General features: G+C 37.8%; 1 protein-coding gene across 10 annotated transcripts in view; it reads left to right on the top strand.

Annotated features, from left to right (window-relative positions):
- PGAP1 (post-GPI attachment to proteins inositol deacylase 1) overlaps nucleotides 1-25,867 on the top strand; it is a 79,689-nt gene that overhangs the window by 35,453 nt on the left and 18,369 nt on the right. For 6 of the 10 annotated variants that reach the window (XR_012154346.2, XR_012154345.2, XM_073306277.1 and 3 more), the window contains exons 13-27: nucleotides 1,168-1,245; nucleotides 2,267-2,342; nucleotides 2,660-2,733; nucleotides 2,839-2,890; nucleotides 6,528-6,594; nucleotides 9,849-9,957; nucleotides 10,400-10,438; nucleotides 12,814-12,907; nucleotides 13,550-13,640; nucleotides 13,872-14,069; nucleotides 18,196-18,331; nucleotides 19,261-19,311; nucleotides 22,424-22,650; nucleotides 23,101-23,205; nucleotides 24,596-24,689. Coding sequence is in view for 8 of the 10 variants with exons in the window: in XM_073306277.1 (XP_073162378.1) it covers nucleotides 1,168-1,245; nucleotides 2,267-2,342; nucleotides 2,660-2,733; nucleotides 2,839-2,890; nucleotides 6,528-6,594; nucleotides 9,849-9,957; nucleotides 10,400-10,438; nucleotides 12,814-12,907; nucleotides 13,550-13,640; nucleotides 13,872-14,069; nucleotides 18,196-18,331; nucleotides 19,261-19,311; nucleotides 22,424-22,650; nucleotides 23,101-23,205; nucleotides 24,596-24,689 (1,491 nt within the window). In the remaining 2 variants the exon portion in view is untranslated. Of the gene's footprint in view, nucleotides 1-1,167; nucleotides 1,246-2,266; nucleotides 2,343-2,659; nucleotides 2,734-2,838; nucleotides 2,891-6,527; nucleotides 6,595-9,848; nucleotides 9,958-10,399; nucleotides 10,439-12,813; nucleotides 12,908-13,549; nucleotides 13,641-13,871; nucleotides 14,070-18,195; nucleotides 18,332-19,260; nucleotides 19,312-22,423; nucleotides 22,651-23,100; nucleotides 23,206-24,417; nucleotides 24,442-24,595; nucleotides 24,690-25,867 lie in introns of those variants that run through there. The other 4 variants (XM_073306283.2, XM_078848005.1, XM_073306280.2 and 1 more) reach the window with 4 other exon arrangements.

Here is a 25,867-nt window from a genome sequence, read left to right as displayed (position 1 = left end):
GAAACAAATAGACTCTAAATTGTGTTTGTGTTGTTCTAGAATGAGACTTAACTTCTCTGTTACTATTGGCAAATCAGTACCTTCTTCTGTCGTTCTACTCTTGGGAGATTTCCCTTCACTCCCTTTCTTATAGCAGAAGGCTTAGCATGTATTTTACATCTTGTAGACTTTGTATAGTTCTCCTCTATGGACAGGCATTTTCCTTCACTTCTAAAGTTGATAGCACAGTTTGCAGCCACATAGATAAAGACAGCAACAGAGTTCAAAGAGACTGAATATTGTGTGATACGCAATCGTTAATGAAACTACAATGGTACGTATTCATCATAGCAGGAGAATATTTATCTAAATTAATAATCCATGGAAGTGACAGTACATGAACAGTGGTAGTTAGAGTAATCCATTTCTCAGCTGCTGTCCAAATATATGCAATTTAAGGGTGTATCTCATCATAATTCCTTCAGCACCTACTGTATCTGAAATCTGTAACTAGAAATTCATAATAAAATGTTTTACCTGTAGCTTTTTAATAGGAGCAGGATTGGGCCATATCTAAAGAGTTGTGTACAGTCTTTCAACATTTATATTAAACTTCAGTAGAGTATGTGATGTGGTACACAGTTTAGTTCACGATATTACACAGCACTCTTTTAATGCAGGACACTTACATATGAACTGTTTTTTCCCTTAATTGTAACTGCTAGTATTTGTGAAGCTCACAATGATTACAAGTATTCACATTTAGGTGTGAGATTCTGTGATGTACCTTCAAGAGGCACAGCACAGAACTCAGTGCTGGCGGTGTGTGCTGTGTGATGGTCGCTCTAAGTCTTCTTTTGAGCACTCCCAGTCATCTGTAGGGGATGGAGCAGGCCCTGGCATAATTTAGACAGCCCGGGGAGCCTTTCTCAGTTTCAGCAATCTCCTGAGGCAGCCCCATGGCCTGCATTGCTTCTTGGAATCTCAGTAGCACAGTATGCTCTGGCCCTGCCTGGCATACCCCCTTAATACCAGGGCTTGCAGGTTTCTCCCCTGGCCAGATATGAGGTTTTTAGGGCCCCTTACCCCACATAAAAGAGTCGGAGTAGGAGTGAGGCTCTCGCCTGAGGTTTTTAACTGAACCAAACTATACTTTTATTGTAAATAATTTTTGTTTTCCTATTTTAGGTTGTAACTCTGAAACTTCAGGAATATCCTGCTTTGTCCAATCTTGTAATTTATGTACCAGCTATTAATGGCAATAAGGTAACAAAGATGAGACTTAAAAACGCTTTATTCAGCATCTGTTCAAGATAACTGAATACTATATTTGGTCATTATTGGTTGCAAGGAAAATGTAATAAATATCGAGAGTTGCACTAAATATCTTTTACATAGTTCTGTCCTACAGTATGTGATTCAGAGGTAGATTTTTCAACTAATTTAACATCTAGTCTACTGAAAGTAGCTATAATTTCTAGCATGATAATATTGTAGAGCAGTGATTTTTTTGAACTGCTGCTTGCTTGTGGTTCTAGCTCTCCTCCTCCTGTTCATCTGCTTATTTTTAAGACAGATCAATATACATGAATACTATTCTAGTACTATATTTTCATGTAAGCAGCTGCAGTAGCTGTGACAAGGATGTTTTGTGATTGAGAATGTAAGAGTAGTGGTTTGTATAATCATGAATAAGAAGGGAGATTGTTTCATAGAGAGACCATCTTTCTTTTAACTTATAGCTTGAAAACAGCTTGAAAACCACTTTTATAAAGGAAAGTGAGAAATACTGGTTTTCAGGTGAGGTGAGAGAATAGTTTTAAATGAACTAAATGTATTTTATAGATTGTGCACCAGATTCTCAGCTCAGCTCAGTCCATTTGTGCCGCTCCAGGAGCCTAAAGGATAGCTAAAGCTGACATAATTGGCCAGCTAAATATTCTTCTTGTGTGTGGGAATCCTTGAGGGGCACAGCCAGCCATGTATAACTCTCTTGTGCCCCGAGTAGGAGGCACTGACTTAGAGATACAAGCGCTTTGGCCATGCTGCAACACATTGCAGCTGGGTGAAAATCAGACCAAGCTAGTCTAAAGCTCCTTCTGGCTTGTGCTAGTGGCTGAACCAACGGCTGGCCAGCCACTGTAAGTGAACCATGGAAACATGACTTGCAGCAGCCTTCGAACGTTGTCATCTGCCTGGGGTTCTGAAGAGAGTATGGCCAGACTTAATGCTCTAGCTTTATGTTCATTTCCGATCTATGCAATAAAATAATATGTCTATGTTGCAGTTTACTTTGGACTGTGAATTCTTTAAAGAGGATTCCCGAACAGTACAACTTCCTGTAACACATCTTTTTTCTTTTGGTAGGTATAATGCACTGCTCTTGCAAAACTTGAAAACTGCATTTGTTGGCATATTTTGAGTAATAAATCTGGCCTTAAAATAACTCCAAAGATCAATCTTTTAGTAAGTTTAAAGATAATTTCCTATTAAGCAAGCCTTATTTCACCCTCTTACTATTAGGAATTTCATAAATATTTTATATGTACACCTGATATACAATATCTCAACTTCCAAGAAAAACCTTAGATGTAGTGAACTTTTCAAGCAAATCAGTCTCTAGTCCTTTACTTTTCTAGATTTACTAATTGGAAATAATATAGGGTTGTCATTTCTACAGGGCTTTCTTCAAGCAAAATTGTATTCAGTTCAGCTGGTCTAATTTACAATGTACAGCTCCAACACTTTTGCCAGGTAAAAATACTGAATTAAACAAAATTGATATTAACTAACTAGTTCCTTTGGAAATGCAAGTGAATAAATGTTTCTTGGGTTTGTTTTGTTTTGTTTTGTTTTCAGATATACCAAGCTTTTAAAATCTACATTGAGAGCCACTGCAACCCACACAAAGGTAAATTTAATGTTTTCCTGAAGTGCACATGAATGGTTGCAGTAAAATGTACAATAGAAAAAAAGCTGTCAGAAATATATCTGCCTCCCAGCTCTCTCATGTTCCATACTGTAATGTGATTGCTATCAAGTTCTTAACTTTTTATGTAATTTTTTTGCTGTGAAAGTTGCCAGACTGAGAGCTCTGGAGACTGAAATCCTCTGTTCTATCCAACGAACAGATAAAATATTGGCAGTGTCTGTACAAGCTTCCCAACCCTGCCAGTGTGCTTCACCTCTCTTTCTAGAAAGACCATTTGTAAAGGTGAGGGAGTAGCCTGGTCTCCTTAATCATTCCATCCTCGGTGTGTCTGCAAAGAGAGATGCCGCTTATATTAGTCGGCTTTTGTTAGGTTGACACTGTCTGTGAGGATCTGGACTATGAGTTCTAAAGTCCTTGTGTGGCAAGGGCTTTCAATTGCTATTGACTGGAGTAAAATCTGAATTGTTGACTTAGGGATGAGATGCTCTGTGGCTTATTACTGCTTTCCTGAACTATTGAGACCCTTCAGTATAGAAGATTTTTATGGCTTTTAAAAATGAACCCAAATCATCTTTGCGCAGGTCTTGATCTGTTTACACACTTCTTTTAAACAAAAACTGGACAAAATCCTGTTGTGAATACATGTTTCAAATAAAAAATCTATAATCTATATCACTGTGTATATGGGAGAGTGGATCTAAATAAAAATAATTAGCAAGGATTTATCTAGGTTTCTGAAGGAACCATGCACCATGGAAGATCTTGCCAGGACTAGAGACCGGGCCCTATCATATGCCCAACTCTGGAAAAACCTATGGCTGTGGCAGAAGGACACACAAAGAAGATCTAGGCACAGCGGGGTACCTGTTAAGGTTTCCTACTCTGCTTATTGGAGGATAGTTGACACATTTCACTCTTAACGGTCATATATATATATTAATCTATTTATCTTTCACACGTGCACACACACACACACGCGTGCGCTATTCCAAACTATACTGTCAACCAAATATGAATTCTCAATATATTATTATATGGCTTTCAATTTAGATTTCTTTCCAAACAGTTTGATATACAGTGGAGTTGCATCTTACGTGGGAATTAGGTTCTAAAGTCAGCGCGTAAGGTGAAAATCACGTATAGTCAAAATTACCCTTGAAAATCCCTTAAATCGCCTATAAAGTACAGTATCCTGTACATGGTTTTGTGTATACAACCCTGTACAGTAATATGTATACTGTATACAGTAATGTACAATAAATAATAGAGTACATATGCCAAATATAATTTTACAGTACTGTATTTTTAATTACAGGGGGTAATTACAGGGGGTCGTCAGGGCTTTATGTTGATCCAGGAGATGGAGGTGACAGAGAGCTTGGGTGACGGAGAGCGAGTCATAGATGAAGTGGTTGGCTCTGGTTCAGCTCGAGAAGTTGATTGCGTAGGCTCATCTGCTGCTGGTTTTTTTCTTTGAAAAACATGGTGATCGGCAACTGTTGCTGTTGTCTCTTGAGCTGCTCAAACATTTCTTGATACGGTCTCGAATCATCCGTAATACTACGTGTGATTTTGAGGCTTCGTTTCATAGAGGGATTGTATTCAGAAATTAAATCATTCAAGTGTTTCGCTGCTTGGAACACTTGAGCAAATTTATGAAGATTCCAACTTGCTGGCTCTTCCTGTTCAAGGTGGTCGTCATCATCTTTGTCTTCTGTAGACGATTTTATCAGTTCCTCTAACTCTTCGTTAGTCAATGTTTCTCTGTGGCTCTCATTTAATTCTTCATTTTCTTCCTCAAGGATGTTGATGAAGCCATCACCACCCACTTGCCTGGCCACCTGAACAATGAGTTTCACTTCTTTGTCAATGGTCGGAAAACCCTTAAAATCATTCACACATTCTTTCCATAGGTTTCGCCAACATGCATTGACTGTTTCAGGCTTGATTGCATCCATTGCCTGTTTAATATAAGTGATGCAATCGGAGATGTTGAAGCATTTCCAGCACTCCATCACATTAAGATTGGGATCAGCATCCATAGCGCTACATATCTGTGAGAATGTAAGCCTCGTGTACGTGGCCTTGAAACAGTGAATCTTGGTTGAGAGGTTGGAGGATGGAGGTGGTATTGGGGGGGAGAAAGACGACTTCAATGTCTTTATGCGGAAACCGGAGTGCGCAGGGTGGCCAGGAGCATTGTCTCTGATCAGCAACACTTTAAAGTCAAGTCCTTTCTCTTCGAGGTACCGCTTGACCTCCGGAATGAAACACTTGGGGAACCAATCCAGAAATAACGCTGCTGTCACCCAAGCCTTTTTATTTGATTGCCAGAACACAGGCAGGAGATTTTGGTTCTTGCCTTTTAGGGCATGGGGATTTGCAGCTCTGTGGAGCAAGCCCGGCTTTATTAAATGCCCAGCCGCATTGCCACAAAACAACACAGTCACATGGGTCTTTAGCTGCTTTGAAGCCAGGGGCTTGTCTTTCTGATTTCGAAATGTAAGTGCAGTTGGGCATTTTTTTCCAGAAGAGCCCAGTCTCATCAGCATTAAAAACTTGTTCCGGAAGATAGCCCTTTTCTTCTATGATTTTCTTTAATTGTTCGGGGTAGGCTTTTGCTGCCTCTTCATTGGCAGATGCAGCTTTACCAGTAGTCTGCACGTTTTTGAGGTTGAAGCGGTTCCTAAAACTGTTAAGCCAACCTTGGCTGGCTTTGAATTCCTTCTCACCAGAAGGCTGTTCCTCTTCGGCGGGAGGTTTGAACAGTGCATAGAGGCTAAGAGTCTTTTCTCACAACATGTTGCCATCAATAGGCACGCATTTACGGTTCATGTCTTCCAGCCATAAGTTTAATGCCTTTTCAGCGTTCATTAAAGTCTTATCATGCACCTGGCTCATCACCGTAGCAGTTATTGGAGCGCTTGATGCCATGGCTTGACGAATTTCTCTTTCTCGAATCTTGATGGCACAGATGCTAGATTGGTTGCGGCCATATTTACGCGCCACATTGGAGACCTACATACCATCTCTCAATAAGTCCAACACAGCCAGTTTTTCCTCCAACGTTGCAACAGATGGCTGTTTCTTTGGTTGAGCGCCAGATGAAGTAGTTGGCTTGCGTTTCGGGGCCATGTTGTATGAAAAATATGTATCTTTAAACACAAATCACACTCAGAGCAGCAAGATGCTCACACTGTGAGAGGCATGCAGGAACTAAGACCAACTGAGGGAACAGCAGATTCATGTCTCCCATCTCATGCTCACTCTGAGGCATACGCTCATTGAGTGGAATGGTGGGTGGAATCGCCCGTACTATTTACAGGTATCTTGTTGGGGTTTTTTTTTGCCAAGCGCATATAGTTGAATTTGCGTAAGTTAAATGTGCGTATGATGCGACTCACTTGTAGTCTATATTCTCCATTTAATCTTGTTTTTCAAAGTATCAGTAGTGAGTTTTAAAAGTGCAAATTGTAACAGTTGTTGCAGATATTTGAAATGTAGAAATAATCCAATAGTCATGTTATCCATTGCGTTGACCTGTGAATGAACTACAGTAATTTTAATCTCATACAATAATGTTTCATAATTCATTTTTACTTTGATTCCTTTCTAGGAAGGAAAACGAGTGTTTACAGACTCCATGTACCATGGTCACATGAAGACTCAATAACTGTCTCTAAGTAAGGTGTTTTGAGATTCTGTTTTTTCTTGCTATCTTTCAAAGTAGAGTTTACATTCCAGACACGGTAAAAGAGTAATCGTTCTGGAATTAGATTTCTCTCTGTCTGAGACGTTTGGGCTGCCTCTCTCTTCCTCTAAATACCAGAGATAGTTCAGACCTGTCCGTGAGATTCAGGGGTTTGGCTGCACCTCTTGCGTCAGATTCCCTAAGTCCACCAATGAAGACAGATGAGTAGTTCAGCACTCTCCCCTTATACATAGCAAATTTTTGCTTGTAAAGCTGACGTAGGGGGAGCAACAAGCAAAATCTTTACTCCTCTCCCTTAAGGGACCAACGTTTCCAGTGCTGTTATTTCTCTGTATGTGCTCCGTCCTCTCCCATCAGTGCAGACAGGACCTGCAGCAATCTGAAGTTCAAGAGATGCTATATCTGTGCAGGAAGACATCCCAGAAGCCGTAGAAGGGATGCTGACCTTCACTTTGCAGGGGTGGGGACTTGGGAGTCTGGACAGCTTGTTATGGTGTATCTGGATTTCTGCTCTCTCACGCTCTCTCTCTCTTTGTCCTCTGGCATTGATCAGTTAGTCCTCTTCAGCCCTTGGGACTCAGCAAACTGGACCCTCCTCACTGACTGACAGCTCTTCAGTAGTAAATCTAAAATGTCCCACAGTCTTGGTTCTGAACCACTTCTAAAGGGAAAAGTTTCAAGGTTCAATTGCATGTGCTTTAAGTGGATAATTGAGTCATTTGGCATCTTACCAAATGACACAATTATCCACTTAAAGCACATGTAGTTCTCCTGCATATGCAATTTCATTCTCTCCTTCTGCCTAAGAGGAAGATCTGGGCTCTCTTGGACATTCTTCTCATTCCTTTCCAACTGTATTTCAGAGGATATGGAGTGAGTACCAGGGCTCAGAACTCTGAGATAAAGCCTAAAACAGAACACCGGACAAGGAGGAGACTCATTTCCTAAAAATGAGCGCTGTCACAAATCCTCCAGAAGGAAAATCTGAACTAAAACGGTCAATACCCAGAGAGGAAAAAAGCCAGAAGAAAATTCAGTTCTTCATTTTCCACGATAACCCTGAGCCATAGAAACTTGAAAGGTTCCTTTCCCCTCCAAGATACTCTTTTAGTCCATGGAGATGAATGTGGTGAAGAGGAAGACCAAGCCAGGGCAAATATCTTTCTAGGGTGTGAGGGCAAGCCACGTGAAGGGGAGAGCAGATGGACAACATAGAATTGTCCCTGACCCAAGTAGTATTTCAGCTGAAATCCTGGGAGCTAGGCCTCTTGTTTCCATAAAGTTTGCTTCTTGGTTGCGGTCACGTTGGCAAGAAGAGTCTCAGAAATTTTGTTCTTGAAGGGCACAAGCCTTACTGCATTTTCCTTAAGGACAAATGAGGGTGGAAGTTGAGTGTCTGAGTCATTCCTTCCGTATCATAGGAATTCATTCTTCCTTCATTTTTACCTGAAGCCTTAGGGCCCTAAAGGAGCAGCGTGGCACACAGTAGATACATGAAGCTCTGTTTAAAATATACGTGAGTAGAACTGATCAGTTCTGGAAAATGTCATTGGTGTTCTTTTACCACCAGCCTACATACCTGGTCTTGGAGGAATCCAAATTCTCCATAACTAAGTGGATCAAGTGCTGTATCATAGCATAACAGAAGCCAGAAGGGATGAGAGCCCACAGAAAATGTGCCATGGGGTGGCATCCTGAATAGAAAGGATGACAGCCATCACAAAGGAAATCTTTAAGCAGCTATCTGGTCAACACCCTTTAAAGCACTACACAGAAGCACCCTTTGGAAGTATGCTTCTAGCAGTGCTTCCAAATTAGATTAATATTACTCATTTTTAGAAATAGAAAAAACTTTTCCCCCCTGTATTTCTCCCTATTAACTATTCCTTTAGGTATCTTTCTGATGGCTTCTTCAGGGCCCATGTATGTAGTTAACACAACTGAATAAGATATTTCTGTTAGATTATATTTACTCTAGTAAAAAGAATTTAGGTCTAGAGATTCTTTGCTGCGTCAAAGTTCTACTTGGTGTAATCGGGGACAGGCATCAGAGTTGATTATGACCTGGGAGGTTCTTTAACCTATGCTAGCTGCCAACTGTGGTGTAGCATGCACCTCTGTACCCTGACAGACTCCATGTCCCATGGCTATGTGGAGGAGGTTGCATAGAAGCTTGTTACCCGGGCTGTCGGTCCCTGGGGGCTCCTCCATGCCACAGGAATTCTCAACAGGGAAAAAAAGGGCCACGTTCCCTCTTTGTGCTGCTAGAGGTGAACAAAAGGGACAGAGCGGGGCAAGCATCTACGTCTAGTGTATCCAGGGAGGTTTGGAAGTACATAGGGGGTAATAGCAGAAAAGACATGAACAAGTTTGAACTGCCTCCAGTATTTGCAGGAGGAGAAGTGCAGCCAATTATTTCAGACTGGGGAAGTCAGTCCCTGAACATCAGGTGTAAGAGTCCATTTATTTATCTGACATGCACAATGGTAATGCTTATGGTGCTTTGAAGAAATATTCTTTCATTGATTCTTTCATTCTTACATATAAAACAAGCTCCAAAATTCATACTGTATTTAATGGTTAGCAATAACCTAATGACAATTATACTCTTAGGCAAGTACATTTTTAAAATAATATCTACAATTTATTCTAATGGCTCTCATAAATAACCAGCTGCTCTGGCCAACATCAAGAGCTTGTTGGGTTTGAGGTTAAAACATAAAATGGGTTTGAAATAGGATTAATTGTAATACATTGCAGGTTACAGTTAGATTTAATGTTTTGAAAATAGTCTTCCCTGTTCATTTCAGAGCTCTGAAGATTCTCATTTTCCCTTTTTTCCCCACATATTCATCCTCCTCAGCTCTTGAAGGCTCAAGCCCCAATCAACAGTTTACTTGCTGAGGACGGGATTGAATTTTTTGAGTCAAACTGAGCCCATCACTTACGTAGCTCGCTTAGGAGTGTTCTGAGGCCTCCTCCCCTAGGGGATTGAGCTTGAAGTCTTCCTTTAATACCCTGGCCCATGACAGCTCAGAGAAAAAGAGACTTGGATTGATGTTCTTCATGATCGTATAAATACTCACCACTATGCCATCAGGCTGGTCTTTGCTGTGATGCTTTTCTATGTTGCTAGTGTTTTGCAGCCACTTGTATTGAACACGCTAAAATATTTCTGTATCTTTTGATTATAACTAGAGCATTTACTAATCGTTGTCATTTCAGAGTTCCATCTTTTACTGAGATTTCTGCAAAACTGCACATTGCACAACCTGAAAATGACAGCACTGTTGTAGTATTAAATATTTATTCATCTGTAGATTGTCAATATGAAGTAAGTAACAGGATTTATTTTCTTTAGCATATATAATTCGTCTCTCTATCTGCACATTTTGAGGAATTAACAATTAATGTTATTTTCTTCCTCATCAAATCTAAAGGTGTTTAATATTCTCAATCACTTTTTATTTACGTAGTGCAGTTAAAAGTAGTTTGGAGCAGGTGAAGGGCTATTGAAAGCTGGGCTGATGTCTTCAAACAAATAAAACCCTTTAAAATATTACTTGAGCTTTCCCTGGGTGAGGGTGATATGATGTACATTTCAGCTATCGATCTGCTGCTGATACAGAGGATTTCTTTTTCTTTCAGAAAGCCAAAATGTGAAATATAGTGTTAATTTTCTATTTTTTGTGCTTAGCATTATTCAAAAGGTTCATCAGTTGACAGTAATGTACAACAAAATATTAAAGTTCTTTTTAATGTGTGTGTTCAATTAGGTCACCATCAAGACCTCATTCTCACAAGTTCTTGGGCAAGTAAGGAAACCCTTTTAATGTTTAATTTTGTTTTGTGTATCACTAGAGTAAGTCTGTGGTTAGCCCTCTTGGTTAATGCCAAACATAAATGAAAACACATGTGACATTCTTGAGTACTGTGTCTTGATTGAAGAAAGTCTTTCCTGTATCTGAGAAAATGTATGTGGACTATAAAAGCAATATTTCAAAAGAGTGATGTGTGGAACCCGAAGTTCTGCCAAAAAAGTGTTTGGGTATTTTTTTTCTTTTAAATGTGTATATGCTATTTTAAAAAGAGCTGTTTTGCTATGCCCTTCTTGGATTTTGTCAAGATAGAGTGTGCGTGTGACTGTAAGATACCATCCAATGTTAGATTAAAGTACTTTTACTCTGCAAGACGACATACCAGGATAGATGTTGCCCTAAATTTTTAAAGAATTATAAAAAGTATTCTAGCTTTCCTCAGATCTGTGTAGATTTTTTTTTTGTATGGATGGGTTCTAACATATTTTACACTGATTCTGTCATGGCAAGTTGTACTAAAAACGAACACTTTAAATTTTTAATAATAGTTAATGGTTAATAATAGAATTGGTAATTTGATTAGCTGTGACTACAAGGTTTTTCAACAAGCTAAATTGAACCAGTTAGCGTGCAGTATATAAACTGTTCATATATCAATAAGAACTGTGACATGTTACACTTAACACACTTTTTACTATTAACAATGTGTTTTTAGCACTAGCTTGGGTCATTTTCCTTCTTCCTCCATCCCACTTAACACCCAGCTTTATAACGTTAGTAGGCAAAGATACAACAAATGATAAACATTAAGGGCTTGTCTCTACTGCATTGCCAGCTTGAGCTATAACTCAAGTTTTTCTCTCACTCCCTGACTCCCATTTATGCACAAAAATCTTTAGGTGAAGTTAAGTGGTGTTTTAAACTTGAGCTAGTTAACATCAGAATCTTGTCTATGCTAAAGTTCCCACTGTTAGACTTCAAATGGTGATAGCGACTGTGGGAGACTTTATAAGGAAGAGGCTAATGTAGATGAAGTTAAAATGTAGACTAGCAGCCAAACCTTTCTGAAGCTTCCAGAGGTGTTTGTACTTGAGTCAGGCACGATGCCTCCAGGAGCACCTGTTGGGACAGTGCACCTGTGCAGGACCCAGCGATGGGCTGTGTCTTAATAGCATAACGGAGCACTGAACAAGAAAAATCTTGCACTACAGATCACTGGCACTTGCTAATGATGGACTTCCCATGTAAGCAGAAATTCCTCAGCTCCAAGTGAGGGGTAAGACTCAATTGTGCCAGTCCTCGATCACATATTTAGACTTATACCTCTGAAAAGGGTGCTGCTGTGAGGGGTGTTCACCTTGCCTCCAGGTATTTATTTTGTTCCATTTCAGACATGGAAATGTTGCTTGGTGGTGAACATAGCTTATTCTAATGGCAAAAAATCCTCTAATTAGAGTCATCTGTTTCTTTGGCAGACTTTGCAGTACAGGAAGGATGCATTTCCATGCTAGAATCAGTAGAAATAGACAGGCCATCTGAAGCTTCATAGTACCAAAGTACTGGTAACTAGGAATGCTGTTCGCAAGCATCTCCGAAATGTATACATCAGTCTAAAATATTTCCACTTTTCTAGCCTCCCAGAAGGCGTCTCTATGTTACAGTGTACATTTAAAAAAATTATTAGCTTGCATTTTATGACATCAGTTACACAGATTTGGCAAAATAAAACAGATTTGTGTCATGAAATACTGGTTTATTGAATAGTTAAATGTGTCTGTGAGTTAGACTCTCCTGTTATCCTAGTTTTTTACTAAATTCTGATTCTGTTAATGAAAAAGGAATAAAATGTTCACTAAACAGTCAGAACTGTCAGTTTTGCTCACAGTTGTTTCCTCTCTGTCACTTGTTATGAGTATTTTTACGTTTCTATACCAATTCTAACTAATCTAAAACTGTGATTTGAAAAGCTCTTTGGCTACAAACTTACTGGCATTGCAGACAAGTGATTATCTCAAACTGATTTCTAAGTTTTGTTGTTAAATATATTGGATTTCATCAGTGAAACATGATTCAGATGCAATGTTATTCCTTCCACACTTATCCTGACTGCAAAATCAGAAACACATGTTATTTGGTATTTTATTTCTAAAACCAAACACAATCAGGTGGCAATTCAGGAGTATGGTTCGTGGATATTTATCAAGAATAACTTTTATTGCTAATGGGAGTTACTGATGCATACACATCAAGGGGAGAGCAGAACCTGAACCTCATGAAAACAGTTTCACTCTTGTTCCATGAGGTAACTCACGTTAATCTTTTAATCATTTTTGGCGTGCTCAAGTTAACTGTATAACATCCTTGTTTTCTAGGTAATAAGGTTTCATGGTGGTTCCCTTCCTGTGTATGTTATTTCTAATATGCTTCTTGCATATGGAGGACAGTTAAGCGCCTTAATTTCAACAGGTAACATTGTGTAAAAAGATTGGTTAGCCACACTTTTTTTTTTTTTTGGGTATAGTAATCATATTTTCATACATTATGAATTTAGAAACCACCATATTAATATTCTCCTCATAGAGAAACATCACTGTAGTTTTTCTTGTGGCTTACGATCATATTAATCTTCTTTTAAGAGTTGGGCCATGATATCAAACAAACAAAAAGGAGCACAGTGTTTTTCCCCATTAGTGTCCTCCTCTAGCGACATTCTGCCCGTGTCAGAAGTTTAAGAAAAAAAAATAGTTATGGGGTAGAACTTATTTTGAAAGAATTAAAAATAAACTGAAATGTGTGCAGGAAACGGGTAATCTCTTGTCACTAAAAGCATATTTATTCAAGATCAAGTGATGTTCGTATCTCTTAAAAACTTGTTTATCGTGTCTGTCTATCTAAAACTGTTGTCCCAGGCCATCTGTTTCTGAGCAATCAACTGATTGATAAGGATTTTGAACAAGAGCCTTGCTATTGTACAGTAATAGTCTTAGTATGTTATCATTCTTATTTTCACTTTTGAAGCTTTGTGTTTAATTTCACTTTCTGGTTTTGAGCTTTTGTTTAGAACCTTGTGGCAAGGTATGAATTGTGTCTTTATCATTTTTTTTCTAGGCCAATGTTCAGATTTTGTTCTTGCACTGGCTAGAGCAGCCAAACCCTACAAAGTGGACCCTATTGTGAATGTTGTTAAATTTCTATTGGGGTAGGTTATTTTCTGTTACTTGTTTTAATTTTGTGTAGCAGTTTCCAAAGTGTAGAAGTTTTATTTATACATTTTTTTAAAAAACAAAGTAGTAGTATTTTATTTTCTTTGTGATCCTTTGCCATGTGATATTGATCTGATTAAAAGGTTGTAGAGTCAGGAATAATTATGTGTATTTTGTTGAAACAGTGACCAGAAAAGACAACTAATATTTCTTTCATATTTTGGCAGGTTTAACTGGTTTAAAGATATATGGAATGTATTGTTTTTGCCAGAGTTGGATGCTGTTTTACTGAATAAGCAGGATATGTGGGACCCCCTTGTGTCCCTGATTCTATTTCTTTTTGGGACAGGAATTGCCTACTGGGGTGGCATACTCTTCTCTTCATCTCTAAGGCTCTTTTCTTCATTGTGGTTATCTTTGACAAGGTAAAACAGCATAATACTTATCTTTCTTTCGATGACTGTAACGATAATAAGTAAATCAGAGAAACCTAACAGTTGTAAGATTGGGAATACTTGGGTGGATGAGATCCTACAATACAGTTACAATAAACTCCTTTTTATTGATCATCAGGATATGCCAACACCAAATACAAGCAATATAAAGGGCCGGATTGTGGCCTGTAGTACACCCCCAGGTAATGGGACATTAAGGTGCCCTCTTTCTTGCGCTGGCTACCTATATTGCCTTTTTGATTTGTGTCAAGGTTCCTCCCCCACTCTGAACTCTAGGGTACAGATGTGGGGACCTGCATGAAAACCTCCTAAGCTTACTTTTACCAGCTTAGGTTAAAACTTCCTCAAGATACAAATTAATTTTATCCTTTGTCCTTGGAATATCCACTGCCACCACCAGACTCTAACTGGGTTTACTGGGAAACGTAGTTTGGACACGTCTTTCCCCCCAAAATCCTCCCAACCCTTGCACCCCACTTCCTGGGAAAGGTTTGGTAAAAATCCTCACCAATTTGCATAGGTGACCACAGACCCAAACCCTTGGATCTGAGAACAATGAAAAAGCATTCAGTTTTCTTACAAGAAGACTTTTAATAGAAGTAAAGAAATCACCTCTGTAAAATCAGGATGGTAGATACCTTACAGAGTAATTAGATTCAAAACATAGAGAATCCCTCTAGGCAAAATCTTAAGTTACAAAAAGGACACACAGACAGGAATAGTCATTCTATTCAGCACAGTTCTTTTCTCAGCCATTTAAAGAAATCATAATCTAACACATACCTAGCTAGATTACTTATTAAAGTTCTAAGACTCCATTCCTGTTCTATCCCTGGCAAAAGCAGCGTACCAACAGACACAGACCCTTTGTTTCTCTCCCTCCTCCCAGCTTTTGAAAGTATCTTGTCTCCTCATTGGTCATTTTGGTCAGGTGCCAGTGAGGTTACCTTTAGCTTCTTAACCCTTTACAGGTGAGAGGATTTTTCCTCTGGCCAGGAAGGATTTTAAAGGGGTTTACCCTTCCCTTTATATTTATGACAGTTTGGGAAAACTGGGCAGAACTCCTTCCCAGGCTGCTCCAGGGGCAGCAAAACATGCACCCTTGCCCAGGGGAAGCCATAAACTCACATTCTGTTATTAGTGTCTGATACCCTGAATTATAGAACACTGAGGACTCATACAATAAGAATTGTACACACACACATTTCCATGTACAGAAAACATGTATTTTACAGGTATATCTGAAAATACTTTAACGTTCAATTTTTATTTATATGTACAGACTATTAAGATATAAGAAGCCTAACAAGACTTTTTGAAAGAACAGAACACTAAATTAGCCAAATTGGATTATGTATTTAATCATGTTTTAATAGTTTGGCTGTATTCACATAGAAATTAATTTAGTGTTTTAGCTCCAGAAACTCAATCTCTCTACTCTCTGAGCAAAGAGCAGATCCACCAGATGAGCCTTTTCTACACATTTGTACTTTTGACATTCCATCAATTAGGTGGCAATAATACATATAGTGCACACACAATCTGTCACATTTCAACCGAGATACTCTTATCGCTGCTGAAAGCGCATAGAATTTAGCTTAAGTGATAAAGCTGTAAATTTTCAGTTTGAGGATATTTTTATTAAAATCCTGCTTTGGATAGATTTCTCTTATAGGTGCCCAATTCTTGTTCTATCTTGACTGAACAACGTGACTGCATGCTAACTCTGAGAACACTCAGGGTAGGGTAAAGAAATTTAATACCCATGCTCCACAGTTTGCACTGGCTGCCAGTAAATCAATAGATTTCATTCAGAGTTTTGCTTATATTTATTTATTTATTTATTTTTTAAAGCCTGGAGGAGTCTAGTCCTGAGGTTTGTGAATAACTATATCTTTCCATGAATCCCTAGAAGGCAACTGAGAGTGGCTGCGTTGTCCTCAGTGTCTATACTTAAGTGGTGTGCTAAGGCCAGGAGCAGGGGATTGGTGTGTCGTGGCCCTTCTGTAGAATTCTTTCTTAAGTAGTGTCAGCCAGGGTCCCTGTGTAGCTGTTTTCAGTATTTGGATCTAAACCTTTTCATTTGGAGCAGTCCATATTTTACAGACTCCTTTCCTTTTTAGATTATAATTTTTGCCCACATGGAGTTGAATGGGTGGTTTCTAGACCACTAGGACCAATGTTATTTTAATGGATGTTTTGAAACAAGTCTGATGTCTTGGATGACTCTAATGGGTGCATTATGGCACAAAGTAAAAATGATAAATGTCCCCTTGGTCAGAGTGCAGCTACTTGGAGAAAAGTGTAGAAGCCCTATCATCTTAATCCTCCAACACAGCCATCCAATCCATGATCTCTAGCTGTCTTGGCTCCTCCTGTTTGAAATTCCTGTCCGTTTGGGCATCTTTCCTCCACTCCCCCAATAGACTTCAGATGCTGTTCGGGTTCCTCCTCTGTCTCTTCCAGAATACAAACCTGTTTGCACATTGTGAATACTATATCTGTCCTCCTGATCTGAATCCATACTGCACATCTTCCATGTCAGACTACCTTGGTTCAATTGGAAAACTTTGTCAGTTGATGTTTCTTCCATTCAGTCATGTCCTTGTCTCATGTTTAAGTCTTACATAATAGAATGTCTGCCTCATTTATTTATTTATTTATTTTTAAGAACTAACCTGTTTGCTGTCTTTCTGATCATTGCTAACATTTAAGTTGTTGAATTCTTTCCTTTTTTCACCCATTCTGTGCCTCAGTTCCACTTAGACCAAACATTTTTCTTATTAGGAAATAACAGCATGAGTCCTAACTTCAGCTGGTATCTCAAAGTTCAAGATGACCTGTTGATATTTAGCATCTTCTTTTGATCCTCAGAAAACCATTGTGCTGCTTCACCAACATCCAGTTTTACCAGTTAGCACAATGTGTTCAGTTGTACATCATTTCACACCTCTTAGTCAGCCCAGATAGCTTTTGTTTCTATTTTCAGTTTCTGTTCTAAAGTTACTATTTTGAAATATTTTTAGCATCAGAATGCCCATTGTATTGCCACAAAGAACTTTTCATTCCACATACTTTTCATTAGGATTTTTGTTTTTCCACTCAGTCATTTTGTTGCTGAAATACTTCCCTTCAGCTGGTTTTTGTAATCTCAAAAACTAATTCTTGACTCTTAGTAACATCAACTGAATGTCCAAAGAATCGGGATATCTGCTCCTGTCTTTCTGAGACTTTGAGCAGGAATAATCTCTATTTAAGGAAAAATGTGTCAGAAAATGAATGTTTTTTAGCACTCTGTTATGGCTTCTGTACTGTCATGTGACACTACATTTTATTCACACTGCTATTAGAAAGCACCATTGTGTATTGATCTAGTACTACAATAATAATAAGCAGATAGAAATGTATTGGACTGGAAGGGACCTCGAGAGGTCATCTAGTACAGCCCCTGCACTGAGGCAGGGTCAAGTATATCTAGATCATCCTTAACAGGTGTTTGTCTAACCTGTTTTTTAAAACTCTACTGACAGGATTCCAGAACCGCCCTTGAAATCTATTTCAGTGCTTTTTCACAATTAAATCTTCTTGTTGGTTTGTATTCAATTCATGATCCACTATAACTCCCAGATACTTTTCCGCAGAACTACAGTTTAGCCAGTTATTCCCAGTTATTGGCTTCTCCTAAGGTAAACATGAAGATTTAATGATTGATGCAAAACCTAGGCCAGTGTTTTAAAAAACTTGGTTTTCATGCACACAAGAAGTCAGATTATGAATTATTTATTACATATAGTCTCAGACACTTAAAAGGCCATGAATTTATTAACTGAAATACCTGACATTCTTGAAGAAATGGAAGTATGAGGTAACAAACTGACAGCTGAAGAGTATTTCAGGCATCGTAATTTGCATGTGATTTGATTGGTTAACAATGTTCTCAACTTGCTTATGGACCTCTGAGAAGGTAAGCAGCAGCTACTTCCTAGCTTGTTACATAATTGATTTAAGTTATTCATGAACTAGAAACTTTTTCCTTTCTATGTAATTGTGGATTTTTGTCTCAGAACTCTAACAGATAGTAATTTTGTCATTTTAGACCCTCTGGACTTCCTAAAGACAGCAAGTTGATGACACCAAGAAGAGCATTTATGGCCATTCTTCTGATTTTTGTTAGCTGTACCACTTGTGGGGCATTTGCTGTATTAATTATCTATATTCACTACATGTTCAAGGTATTAAAACAGTGAATAATTGAGTCAATATCTGAATTAAACTCTTTAGGTATTTCAATAGTAGATGACTACCAAAGAGAAAATATAGAACAGTTTTTTCAGGATTTTAAAAATGCTCTAATATATGCGGAAACTTTTAAAATCCATACTTTTCTGGTGTGCTTCATAATCCAATGATATTTTTTAAGTCTTTTACTCATCTGAGCACGTCCTCCTGAAGGAACTACAAACTTAATCTTTGTGTGTCTATTGTAAAGTGATATTATGCACAGATGTCTAATGCAGTGAGTCTACTTTTCAAATCCAGGTTTATAAAACCAAGGGCCTGATTTTGCCCCCTTATGGAAATTTGAGTAATGGGAAGGGACCTTGATTGATGGAATCTTTGCAGAATTTTCCTCCTCTGAGTTTTCCCAAAATTTTTCTGGAGGGGACGTGTGTGCACACTGTCAAATGAGTAGCAATTTGGTCTCCAAATTCACTGTATTCCCTGTGATCCAAAGGAGGCTACAGCCATCTGCATGTTACCTGCATGCTGACACCCTTCAACACACACGCACCTTTTTGACTGCAGCAGATTCTCTGAAAATAAGCATCTCTTGTGTATTTTGTTGAGGGATTCTGAGGAAGGCGAAATGGAAGTAAAAGGGGCAGGGAATATGTAGAGTTTTCCCTGCCCTCTGTCAAACTCAGTGGAAAAAACAGGGAAACTAATACACCCACCATTCTGAGCACTTGCAAAGGTGTTGGAGGACATTTCTGGGAAAGTCCTTTTCATTACAGCTTCAGTTAAGCTGTGCTCCCAAGGAACCAAAATATTAGGACGGAAGACTCTAGAGCCAGCACAGAGGTTTTTTTATTTAGGCACTGCAGCTGTTGTGTGTAGAACCTATGTAAAAAAAATAAACATGTCGTCTGTCTTCTCATAGGTTATTAAGCTACATTCAAATGTAAGAACAGAGCAAAATGTTCTTAATATGGTAAGTCTATTTAATACTATAGATGACAGAAAACAATCAGTACCCCTGTATGGGGTTGTGTGTTTATCATGTCTCAAGAATGTCGGGTGGCAAGCGACATTGACAGCTGTGATTTACCCGGACTTGGTAGTTTTAAAATGGAAATAAGTTTAGTTGGTGGTTTGGTGACTTGAGGGGTCTAGAACTCGCACTGGAGGTAATGGCTTCTTGTAGAGGTAATGGCTTCTTTGGTTCACTGGAGTAGAAGAGGGAAAAAAAGCAGAGACTCTTGAGTAGCCTGTGTCAGCATTGATGTCTGTTTTATTCTCTCATTCTTGAGATCACTGAGGTGATAACCTGAGATTTGATGCCATTGGTAAGAAGTCTTTAATCTTAGGATGGGAAGAAACAGTAGTTATTTGTCTAGCTAATTATTTTGTCATTTTCCTGTGTGTAATTTTCCTTTTGTGTTCCCTGAATATAATAGGGAGAAAATGTTCTTTCTTGCATCTAATTGTATAGGCTGGTAATAACCTGTGCTCTACCTATAAATACTTAGCTCAGGAATTAACCATGGGTGGGATACAAGAGGAGAGGTAGTAGGACTTGCGGGGGGAGATATGGACTAAACTTCTGATGGCCAGGAAGTTGTTAAGAATGAATGGAAAACTCAATATTAGACCAGTTTCATGCATGAGGACATTTAGAATATTTTCTGCTTCTTTCTCCCATTACTTAACTATAGAATCGAGGGGTGTGTACATTAATATATGTGCTCAGAATAGCTACCCTCACTTTCCAGGTTTAGAATTACATGCCAGGGAAATGAAATAAAAGACATCTTTAATTCGCTAACCTAAAAGTTGTAATTTTTTCTTGCTTTTTTTCTAATTTTTTTCTCCTGTCTTATTTCTTTCCTTCCATCTCTAATTAATTCTGTCCATCTCCGTCACATTCCCATTTGTCTACTCTTTTCTTGTATTAGTCTCTTCTTTGAAAATCAGCATCCCCTTTCTTTATCTTTCATCTTTCAGTCCTGCTGCCTGTCTCCAACTCTGCTTATGGTATCTTCCACCTTTCTCTCTGCATTCTCATCTCTGATCTTCACATAGACTCTTTACTGTCCCCTGTACTCTGTTGTTCTTTTTTTTCTGTCCTTTCTCCAGGAGCTCCCTGAGGTCTCCTCATGGTATCTCCACTCCCCATCCTTGTTCTCATTCCTCTTGGAGTCCTGAAGCCACTGCTCTAAAAGGAGAGACTGTGGTTGAATTAGAAGCTTTAAAAGATGAATAGTTCTTTTAAAAATGCTTTTTCAGGGAATCCAAGATGGTGGTCCTTTACCTTGGCTAGATCTGGGTAAATTGCAAATCTGTTTATTTTCCTACATGAGATATGGCACATTGCGATTATGTTAATGGTGTTCTTTATGTTAATTTTAGGGCTGTTGATTAGTTGCAGTTAACTCACATGATTAACTGGAAAAAAAATTAATCACGATTAATCGCAGTTTTGATCGCACTGTTAAGCAATAGAATACCAAGTGAAATTTATTAAATATTTTTGTATTTTTTTCTACATTTTCAAATATTTGATTTCAATTACAACACAGAACACAAAGTGTACAGTGCTCACTTTATATTATTATTTGTATTACTAATATTTGTACTCAAAAAATGATAAAAGAAATAGTATTTCTCAGTTCACCTCATACAAGTACTGTAGTGCAATCTCTTTATTGTGAAAGTGCAATATGTAGATTTTTTTTTTGTTACATAACTGTACTCAGAAACAAAACACTGTAAAACTTTAGAGCCTACAAGTCCACTCAGCCCTACTTGTTCAGCCAATCGCAAACACAAACAAGTTTGTTTACATTTACGGGACATAATGCTGCCTACTTCTTATTTACAATGTCACCTGAAAGTGAGAACAGGCGTTTGCACTTTTGTAGCTGGCATTTCAAGGTATTTACGTGCCAGATCTGCTAAACATTTGTATACCCCTTCATGCTTTGGCCACCATTCCAGAGGACATGCTTCCATGCTAATGACGCTTGTTAAAAAAAATAATGCGTTAATTACATTTGTGACTGAACTCCTTGGGGGAGAATTGTATGTCCCTGCTCTGTTTTACCTGCCTTCTACCATCTATTTCATGTTATAGCAGTCTCAGATGATGACCCAGCACATGTTGTTTATTTTAAGAACACTTTCACTGCAGATCTGACAAAATGCAAAGAAGGTACCAGTGTGAGATTTCTAAAGATAGTTACAGAACTTGATTCAAGGTTTAAGAATCTGAAGTGCCTTCCAAAATCTGAGAGGAACAAGGTGTGGAGCATGCTTTCAGAAGTCTTAAAAGAGCAACACTCCAATGTGGAAACTACAGAATCCAAACCACCAAAAAAGAAAATCAACCTTCTGCTGGTGGTATCTGACTCAGATGATGAAAATGAACATGCGTTGGTCTGCACAGTTTTGGATTGTTGTTGAGCAGAACCCATCATCAGCATGGATGCATATCCTTTGGAATGGAGGTTGAAGCATGAAGGGACATACTAATCTTTAGGGCATTTGGCACGTAAATATCTTGTGACGCTGGCTACAACAGTGCCATGTGAACGCCGGTTCTCACTTTCAGGTGACACGACCAAGAATCGGGTGGCATTATCTCCTGCAAATGTAAACAAACTTGTTTGTCCAAGTGATTGGCTGAACAAGAAGTAGGACTGAGTGAACTTCTAGGCTCTAAAGTTTTACATTGTTTTATTTTTGAATGCAGGGTTTTTTTTGCATAATTCTACAGTTGTAAATTCAACTTTAAGGATAAAGAGAGTGCACTACAGTACTTGCAATCGGGCAATTGAAAAATACTATTTCTTTTGTTTTTTCAAGTGCAAATATTTGTAATAAAAATAAATATAAAGTGAGCACTGTACACTTTGTATTCTGTGTTGTAATTTAAATCAATATATTTGAAAGTGTAGAAAACATCAAAAATGTTTAAATAAATGGTATTCTATTATTAACAGCCAAATTAATCACAATTAATTTTTTTTAAATGCTTGATAGCCCTAGTTAATTTTATTAGCCTTATCTACTCTGTACCAATATTTTCGTTTTTTTCTTTACAGGATCCAAAGCACGCAAAAGAAACTTCAGATAATTCCAATAAAGAGACAGTAAAGAACTGTGACTCAACAGAGACCATTACAGAAGCAGCAGCTGCATCACCCACTGCCAATAGAGCTATTGACAATGTTGTAAACAGTCTTAAGATACATATTACAATCATCAATTTACTTACATGGATTGTGCTTCTCAGTTCACCGTCTTTAATTTATTGGTTTAAAAATCTCAGGTAACGTTTAAACTGCCAGCATAAAAAGAAAATCAGCATGATAGTTTGCTTAGTACTTATCTCCCAAATGGCTGACGATTCAGAATTACAAAGCTTTCTCTGACTATTAATATTACTTTATAGTAGTATCCAAAGGTTCTAATCGAATGATTTAAATAACGGGTATCTGTACACATCAGTTTGTATAATGGATTATGGTTAGCTATTATGTAAAGCAAATTATATGATAGAGACATAAGGGATTTACAGGCAGGACTGAATCTTAGCCCCCTCTGATTTACACTGAGAATGCTCCCACCCTAATTTCTTTTATTCGTATGGGATTAGCTGTTCAGATGTTGCCAGGCTGTCCTTTTGATTGTTTAATTTCTGTTTGGTTTAAAGTGGTTTAAAAACAAAAAAAGGGGGGGGAATAATATGCTGTCTTTGCACAATTTGCTTATTTTGTAGGTACAATATTAGACTTGATCCTGATCCATGTAGAACTATGGCTATTATTCTTGTATCCACTTTGGGAATCCTCATGAATTCAAGTACCACTAAAGTAAAATCAAGGTATCCTCTATTATTATTTCCAGTCCTCTTGTAGACCATATACCTGTCTTCACGTTTAATTCTTACTCTTGAGTCCTTTTCCACTTCTGTGGTTAAAGTTGATTTGTGTTACACAGATATTTAACTGGTAACCCCTCATTAACATTCATGACATTTGTATTATTAAACCTTGAAATGGAGAGCCAGGTATCTCAGTGGATATCTTTTCAAACTACATTTAAAAATTGACACAGATCAGCTCTAGTTTAGTCAAATGCAACAGATCACTTCTGTTCACCAACGAGGACATGAATGTAATATTGATTTGACACCTAAACAATCTGTCAGATCAAGAACTTCAGCTTTCCATTCAGACCTTATTGAATCCTTCAGAGCTTTATTCTTAACAGGTGATTGCGAGCCTTCGGCCTTGTATACACGGGAAAGTTATATTTGTATAAAGTAAAGATATGAATTTAAGCTCCCATATTGTTGCACTGTGATAATTCCCTGAATGGACACTTATTCTGGGATAAGAATGTCTTTTTCTGGTTTACTTTATGTTGCTTTGGAAGATGTTCAAGTTAAACTGAAAAAAATCGTCTCTTATTCCAAAATTAGTGTCCCACATGAGGGAGTTGCATCATATAATTAGGGCAGTATAATTGGAAAAATTTCTCATATAGGCAAGCCCTTAATAAAAGAAATTCATGAAAAACTTATTGCACATGAATCATCTGCTTCTAAATTAAAATACTTCACCTTGTTGCGCAAAATAGCACAGAGTGAATAGTCAACCTAGCCTTTAACAACAGAGTGAAGCCTTCCATGAATGGTTTCAGTTGACAATGCTAGTAGACGAAGTCCTTTATTTATCCATAGTACAGGTACAGTGCAGAGAGTCACAGCACAAGGTTTTCCAAATCACCCATTACACATTAAAATCAATACATTCTTCTTAAAAGCAAGTTCAACTGTGTGTTTGCACCAAAGTGCCTCGGTCCTTTCCAGGCCCATTAGAACTTCTGGCTTCTATGCAAAAGCTATCAATTAGTACCAATTGTGTAAAGTGCTGTGAAACATCAGGCATTGTTTTTTCTTTAGGTGTGAAACAGAGCATTTATTTTTAAATATTATTTTTCAAAATATTAAAAACATGCTCATTAAGGTGGCTTTAAAATTTTTTTTTTAAGGATTATTTTTAGCCTTCATGTTGTATATTCTTGCTTTTAGATGAACAGCCTGAATGAGGAACAGGTAACTTCTTTAAATGAAAATCTCTAAACCTTAATATCAATACATCCTTCTTCAAATCAGGTTCAAGTAAAATCATCCTTCTTGCACAACTTTGACTCCTTCTGTTTGCTTTGCAGTTACAAAAATGCTAAACTGTTTTTCTCTCTTTTCACAGTAAACTGTCGAAAATTGCAGCGCAACTTCCTCTCCCTTTGTCTGCAGCTGTGGTGGCCTTTGGACCAATGCATTTATACAGAGCACCATACTTTGTAATCTGTTCTCTTCTTCTACATATGTTCTGTTGTATTGTGTAAATCTTTAGTTTCCCAAATGAAATCGGAAAAGCAGTGTGACCCAGAAATGGATGCTGCAAAAAAATGTCAAGTTGAACAAAGAAATGTCCAGATCAATGTAACCACTAATGAACATCATTTGGAGTAGATGACAGAATTGTGACCACTTCTTGTTAAGTTTGGGGTGTTTGGGAAATCTCAGAAACCTGCTCATGGTGTTAGTTTACTAATCTGAAAAATTGATGGGAAAATTGCAATATTTCTCTGGACACAAAAATCTCTTTTCTTATTAGCATAACACTTCAGTGTTCTAGATTTCAGTAGGCAGACCATTCTGTGTCCACATTGCAGACATTTTGATATTTCTGTTGACACTTGGTTTTCTGTTGAAACACGTTTACCTTGCTGTGTGTATGTATTGAACCTATGTCTTGTTCTTGAGTTTTAAAATGTGATGGGTAAAATTCACAAATGATTGAAAGTGCATCACAAAACTAAATAGCCAAGAATACTTTTAATCATTTTATGCCACACTAACAAGCTGTCACAACTTTCTTTTTTCTTGTATCTAAACAAACTAGAATGTATTGTGTCTACTGATCGGTTATTTCTAACAAATCAAACATTTTTATCAGTGTCTGTGGCACATTTGTGTGATTATTGAAAGCGTTGGTGGCTTATAAACTTTATCTTTTGTAAGAGTGATAAAACTATGTCTCCTCTATGTTGCTTTCTATTCAGGAAGATATCATAGATTCATACACAATTTCTGTAATGTTGTTTTAAAACATTGACAAATTCTGAAGAAAACCTGTGCCAGAATTTTAGTAATAGTGGGAAATACTGACCATAATAATCAATTCTGTAAAGTAGCATCTTATTGCCTCGATCCTACAGTGACTGGCATTGTTAAAATACCTAAGACAGATATCTGTAATGTATGGCAAATCTCTCCCTTGGTACTGTACAAGTGTTTTAAAACAAAACAAACAAAATTGTGTCCATCAAGCTAAAATTATCTATAATCCTTGTAAATCTGATTGGTTGATTCTAAAGAGAGATGGACTGTCTACTCATTTCTGTGTATCTTATCTATCTCTAGTATTTCTGAGGCACCTATCACCTTAATATCAAAGCACTGATCCTATCTGATA

The sequence above is a fragment of the Lepidochelys kempii genome, chromosome 11, assembly GCF_965140285.1.
Source record: "Lepidochelys kempii isolate rLepKem1 chromosome 11, rLepKem1.hap1, whole genome shotgun sequence".
NCBI classification, from domain to species: Eukaryota; Metazoa; Chordata; order Testudines; family Cheloniidae; genus Lepidochelys; species Lepidochelys kempii.
This window is presented reverse-complemented; position numbering and strand designations above follow the sequence as displayed.